The sequence below is a fragment of the Hevea brasiliensis genome, chromosome 10, assembly GCF_030052815.1.
Source record: "Hevea brasiliensis isolate MT/VB/25A 57/8 chromosome 10, ASM3005281v1, whole genome shotgun sequence".
Classification (NCBI taxonomy): domain Eukaryota; kingdom Viridiplantae; phylum Streptophyta; class Magnoliopsida; order Malpighiales; family Euphorbiaceae; genus Hevea; species Hevea brasiliensis.
Window position 1 is genome coordinate 8520101 of NC_079502.1, and position 6601 is coordinate 8526701.

At 31.3% G+C, this 6601-nt stretch overlaps 1 protein-coding gene and 1 long non-coding RNA gene across 6 annotated transcripts; both read right to left on the minus strand.

Annotated features, from left to right (window-relative positions):
* Nucleotides 1-2215, minus strand: LOC110652330 (uncharacterized). Of its 5 annotated transcripts, none has more exons than XR_009140692.1 (4): nucleotides 1444-2213; nucleotides 700-1070; nucleotides 238-312; nucleotides 1-69 (listed from the first exon to the last, which is right to left on the minus strand). XR_009140692.1 is itself a non-coding variant. In XM_021807893.2 (2 exons), the coding sequence occupies exons 1-2, from the start codon at nucleotides 1939-1941 to the stop codon at nucleotides 1008-1010; spliced, it is 561 nt and encodes a 186-aa protein (XP_021663585.2). In that variant the 5' UTR covers nucleotides 1942-2213; the 3' UTR covers nucleotides 529-1007. The 5 variants fall into 5 exon arrangements, 1 of the variants encoding a protein (XP_021663585.2); XR_009140693.1 differs by having other exon boundaries at nucleotides 1-90; XR_009140695.1 differs by having other exon boundaries at nucleotides 1-312; nucleotides 1444-1880; nucleotides 1973-2212.
* Nucleotides 2216-5398: 3183 nt separating this feature from the next.
* On the minus strand, nucleotides 5399-6330 carry LOC131169485 (uncharacterized). The gene is made up of 2 exons (XR_009140424.1): nucleotides 6286-6330; nucleotides 5399-5710 (listed from the first exon to the last, which is right to left on the minus strand). It is a non-coding gene; the product is annotated as an uncharacterized LOC131169485 (long non-coding RNA).
* Nucleotides 6331-6601: the final 271 nt, after the last annotated feature.

Below are 6601 nucleotides of genomic sequence, written 5' to 3' on the forward strand. Positions count from 1 at the left end.
TTGCACCTGAAATTCAACTTCCATAAATTTCTCACCAGGCTCCAATGATGCACAATATAGTTTGATTGCCTATCATAAATTCAGCAATTCCTGAATCAAATCCAAAATCCTAAAGTAAATTATCACCATCCCGTCTAGCCACAATCCCTCCAATCCTATGCTCCCATCCCGTTCTCCCAAAAAAGAAAAAAGATTAAGAAAAAATGGAGTTTAGGAGAAAAGACAGCTAAATCTCACTTCAGAAATCAACTTCAATAAATATGCCTACTCAATTCCTCTGCTCAAATTCTCTGACAGTGTTGAGGATTACACCTGATCATAACAAGATAAATATAAGTCTCTTAAAGAAATGACAGTTAAGCGATGGATTCTCATATATGCCACTCACCCACCACTCATCATGCTACAGAACTTAAATAAAACAAGAATAAATATGAAAAAAATAAGCAACCCAGTGACCAAGATGAAGCAGTAAAAAGAAAAGAAAAATATAAATAAATAAAATTGACTACTTTATAGGAGGAAAAGTAGAAGCAAGCAATCCATTTATTCTTGAATTTTCTTTTGTGAACGTATACGCCTCTCATCAATCTAACAAAAAAGCCTTAAAACTATAAAACCTGACTCAATATCGTTCCCATTATTATAATCATGATACAACAAATGCAACATATGAATATAACTTTTCTGATGTATCACCTGAATCACCTCAACCACTAGTTAGCCTTTCATGATCATGCTGTTGCCTCCCTAATTTATCCTCTCAAGGTCGTTCATAGGGCATCCATGCATAGACAAGAGCCAGCTCTGCGAAGTTGGTTCCATATTCTGCACTATATGGAAAAAAAAAAAAAAAAAACAAAAAACAAAAAAAAAAGGGCAAACACACTGAATGGAAGCATTGACCTGCTAAAGCAGAATCTCTTATGAAATTTACAAGGTGAAAATAGAGAACCCATGAGCTCATTAAGCTATGACACGCCTTAAATAACTTTCTCCCATGCACTCTACAGAACAACCCTCCCAAAATTCTCTTGATCAAGTTGATATCTTAACTCCCCAAGTTGACTCTGCATAGAAAGTGGAAGATTAGAGCATAAAAATGCATAATTAAAGAAAATTTCTAAAACTAAAATTACTTAACCCCAAATTTTAAAAAACCGGGGGGTAATTACATCTCATTAGTAAAATTCAACCATGAAAATGCCCAAGTTCATCCTATAGACTGACACGGGCACAAGTGCAGTGCTTTCTCAATAATAATTTTCTATTTATAGTTCAACTTAGTTCAACTTTATCCGAAGCCTCTCTCTATCAAGATCAGAAATAAGGCCCGATACCCATCAAAATGTGGAACCAAAATTTTCCATCGACGGACCATCGCTCAATTGTTCAACTAATCCAAGCAAAACAGAAATAAATATTAAAGAAAAGAAGCCAAACCTTGGACACAGCCTCAGCAATAAGCCTTCCAGACTCAATCGCCTCCGCTTGCCCATCTCGAACCGCCAGACAATCTCTCGGCGTCTCGAACAAAGAAAGCGAGAACTGCTTAGAAACAACACCAACATCGAAATAAATAACACCAGAACTGGGTACATCGACCCGAATACCCTTGACCGGAAACCACAAAAACAACTCCTGAGCAGAAATTCCAGACAAGGCCCCGATCTGGCCGTAGCTCAAAGTCCCTGAAACATTCCTATCGTAATGCAATTCGCTCTCGAACTTAGCGTTGCAAGCCTGATCCAAGTGGACCAAGAAATGGCCCGTACCATTGATTGTGAAATCTTTAACGCCCTTAGGGAATAGGCCCATGGGCAGCCCATGGTCCTTAAGAACATCGTAGACTGATGAATCCTCCTCCCATGGATTGACACCTGGGATTGAGATTGCGAGATAGAGAATAATAAGTGAAAGCAAAGGCAAGAAACGAACCATGTTTTTGCCCTTTTCTTCTGTTTTGGTGTACCTGTGCGCGCGTTAGAGCATGAATTTAATGGTGCAAGATCAGGAAACTCTGTTTGTTTCTGGCGGTGGTGGTGTGATGAGCTGACGCCTGACGCCCTTTTTATGTTACAGTGAGGTGAGATTAGGGATGGGGTTTAGGGATTGTTCATCACAGAAATGGAGAAAATCAGAAACAAAGAAGGTTTTAACTAGGAGACAGTGCACAGTAGTGCCAGCTTCAATACAGAGAGGATTATTAAGAAACTGATCAATCATTGGTGGTGATTGTGCGGTCCTCTGTTTTATAATCTTCTGCGATCAATTCTATTTTGGGGTACCTGCCTGCTTCCCAATAGTGTTATAACACGTAAGAAAATTTGCGGTATTTTTGTAATTTAGAAGGGGCAATTTTGTAAGATGAGTTGGCGACCAGCTGAAATATCAATCAACATGTGTAGCGGTAGTTAGCACGAAAGGTGGGTATTTTTAGCACGAAAGGTGGGGACACGCGGCGCGTGGGAAAAGCGTAGTGGCAGTCGAGGGTGTGGAAGGTGGTGCAAAGTTGGCTTCGGGAATTTTATAGAAAGAGCTAAGTACATGAGGAAAGCGTGAGTAGAGTTAACAAGTGGTAAAAAGAGGCGCGTTTGGTAACAAGTTGAGAGGAATCTGTGAAAAGCAGCTAGCAACGGCTGGTGTTTGTGAAAAATAATTTATATATAAAAAATATATTTTATATTTTATTATAATATATATTTATATCATCTTTTAAAAAGATAGAATTTCTTTTTAAAATAATTTATTTTTTTTATTAGAAAAAATTTTTAACTTATTTTTTAAAATTTTTTAAATATTAAAAAATATAAAAATATTTTTCATAAAACAACAGAATCTAAAGTTTAAATGTGTATAAAAAAAAATTAGAAGAGGAGAGACATGGCATGTGAATTGTGAAGGATATGATTATGATTTTGTCTTCACATAAAAAAAATAAATAAATAATTTAATTGCAGACAGTTTTATAGGATGTGTTTGTGAATTATTATTGTTTGTATTTATGTGAAAGTGCTTCAACATTTCTATCATTTTGCTTATTCTCTCTAACCTTATAATTTCATTACTCAACTTCACTAATAATGTATTTATAGTTAAAGTCAATATAATCATTTCTCTTAAAGAATTTTTTTAAGGTAATAATAATAATAATAATAATAATAATAATAATAATAATAATAATAATACAAGACTTAATGGATCTGGTTTGATTATCTACCTCCAGCCCAAGCTCATAGCCAGTAGGGGTGAGCATTCGATTCAAACCGAATCAAATCGAATCGAATCGCTCTATTTCGAATCGATTCAGTTCAAACCCATCGATTTTAATTTTTCATTGATTTTTTAATTTATATTTGATTTTCAAATTATTTGATCTAATGTTGACTTTGGTTTGAACCTAATAACCATTAATCAATAAAATTAAACAATTTATATATATATTAAATATAATTCATAAATTTCTCATAAAAATAAATTTCTCACAAAAATAAATCAATTTAAAAATCAATTAGGTTCGATTTGAATATATAAAATTACTATTCAATTCGGTTCAATTTAACTGATTTTTTTCTCTTCAAAACTGAACCGAATCAAAATAATCGAAATTTTTATAATATAAAGCAAAACCGAACCGATTGAATTTTAAAACCCAACAAATTAAATCGAATTGATTCGTTTCGGTTTGATTTTTTAGTTTAAACCGAAATCTGCTCACCCTTAATAGCCAGAGCTTGGTTCTTGAAATTTTAAGCCCAAATATTTTATTTTTTTAATCTATATTTTTTTTTTGCAAAATTACTGCTACATTTAATAAGTTGTAATATAATATAATATAATTAATTTTTAAATTAATTAAAATATTTAATTACATTACATTATAATTAACTAAATACATTTATAATGCAAAATAAATAGAAAACAACTAAATCATATAAAATATAATAATTTAAATAATTAATAATATTTTTTATAATTAGTGATTTCACTAAATTTAAAGTCCATATTAAAATTATTTAAAATTTTTGAATGTATCAAATTGATGTGAAAAATATGTCAAATACTAAAAAAGATAACTTTATATTATTATGCATAAATTAACATGAAAATCGCTTCACTATAATTTCATTCGGAATATAATAATTCAATTGAATTTTTATATAATTATACTTAATTTTTATCTTTTTTAAATTATTTTTTTTAAAGTTAAAAAATTCGAGCTCTTTTATTTTAAAAATGATAATTGAAAAAAAAAAGAAATTAATTAAATAATTTATTTTAAAATTCTAATTCAAACATGGGGTATTATTATAAATTACTAAATTAGCATATATATATATATAACAGTAAAAAGTCATCCTTAACCTTACCATTTCATTGCTTTTTTTTTTTTTTAATTTTTCTAATTACATGTGTTGCAGTAAATCTGCTGTGAAATATGACGTGTGCCAATGAGTCAGCAAGCAAACACTCCCTTAAAAAGACCATGTATATATGTGTGTGCAAATTATTTTTAAATTATTTAATTATTATTTTTTTGTTAAAAACAATTTTAAAATAAATTAATTCCAATAAAGTATAATTCATTGTTTTAACTACAATATTATAATCAATTTATCCCATTATGATTCTTTATTTTTTGTCTTTATTTTTTTTTATAAATTTTTATTTTATTACTATAAATAAATATAATTTTCACATGATATAACTTTAAATTTTTAGATATATTATCTCACATTTTTTGTTTTTTATTTAAGTATTTAATTTATTAATTGAAATTTTAAATTTTATTTATTTATTTTAATTGTTAAATCACTAAAATGTTTATATACTAATTTAAATGATTTCTTTTACTATTTTTTGTTATTATCATTTTAATTTTTTTAATCATTTGACTATTTAATTACTAATTTTTTGTTAATTATTATTATCATCTTTATTGAATCAATTTTAAGATAACTTCATTTTATGTTAAATTAAATTTTATTTTAGACATCAATATTATATTAATGAAATATTATACTTTTTTTCTCATTACAAAAAAATATAATAATAAAAAATTGTTGTTGATCTATTTTAGCAGTATTTTTAGTGCTTTTCTTTTTATTTTTACTACAAGCGCTACTCTAAAATAGTAAAATTTTGATTCACCCTATTATTATTTTATTATAATTTAGTAATTATTATTATCTAAAAAGTATTAAAAATTAATATTTATAGACATTTTTCATAATATCTGTCACGACCCAACCTATGGGCCGGACCGGCACTAGGACCTGGGCCAGCCTAAAGCCCCCGAGGCCCGTAGTAAGCCTAACTGTTCATTAACCCAACTCTAAGGCCCATTTGGGCCCAATTTCAAGAAAACAAACGGACAGAGTCCGGCCATAAAATGGACTTACCAACGGGGAGTTTTCGACTCACCCGACCTGTAAACACAATATATAGTCAATTGGGGAGCTCAGCTCACCCTCCACATACTCATCAACATAATAATAAATGGGAGCTCAGCTCCCTCATCCAATCCATCAAACATGCATAGTATATTAAGTTTACAGGTCCCAAAATAATAATTTAGTTTACAGACCCAAATCAAATAAACATTTCTAACACATGCGGAAATTCTAAGATTAAACAAATTTATACGAACATAGTAATCGACCTGCGAGGGAGAAAGCAGGTTAACCTCAAAAAAATATCCTCCTGTGGCCTGTAAAAATTTTTGAACAGGAGTGAGCGTTCGACTCAGAGAGTAAAATATCAATTTTAACCATAATCTCTATAACTATCTAAAACTAATGCACCCTGTAGAGTGATATGCAACATCAACTACTTTTTCTCATCATTACATCAAATTGGTAATTTGGAGCACTCACACACTGTAGTATCAATCATAACATATGGAAGTCGATCCCTATACGACTCTCTTAAATCCAACCCGTGCCAAATAATTACTCAAGCTCGGACTTCCACTTAATAACCAAATCGAGGGTCCCAGCGAATTACTCAAGCCGTGACTACCCCTCGAAGGATCGGGTCCCAGCGAATTACTCAAGCCGTGACTACCCCGTCCTATCCATAGTCCACACCACATCACACGCACGCCAACGCACGCACACTGCTCCAAATTACCACAACAACATCCATGGCACATCAACAGTTATGGATGCAACATAAATCGTGCCTAGAGTTTAACTACATAAATATATACATATAAGTGATGCATGGGCATGCTTGAACATATAATAATATCGAAATTACAATTAAAATTAATATTCTACTCACAGACTTGACGATGGTCACTGAGGCGGCTGAGCGGAGGAAGAAGGCATCCTGCTCACGACAATTTTATTACAATCATTTAATAAATTTGACTCAATACAAACAAAGAAAAAAGATCAATACGTCCTAAGTCGTGCCGAAAATCCGGCAGAGTCTCCCCTATACCTAGGACCTACCCAACCTGCAAAATGGCTCAAAACACACTTCTATATTCACAATCCATATATCCACAGTTCAATCATATCACACAGCCCCTCCTGGGCCCATCAAATCAATCATCCATCACAATACACAAAATTTCAATTTAGTCCTTATTATT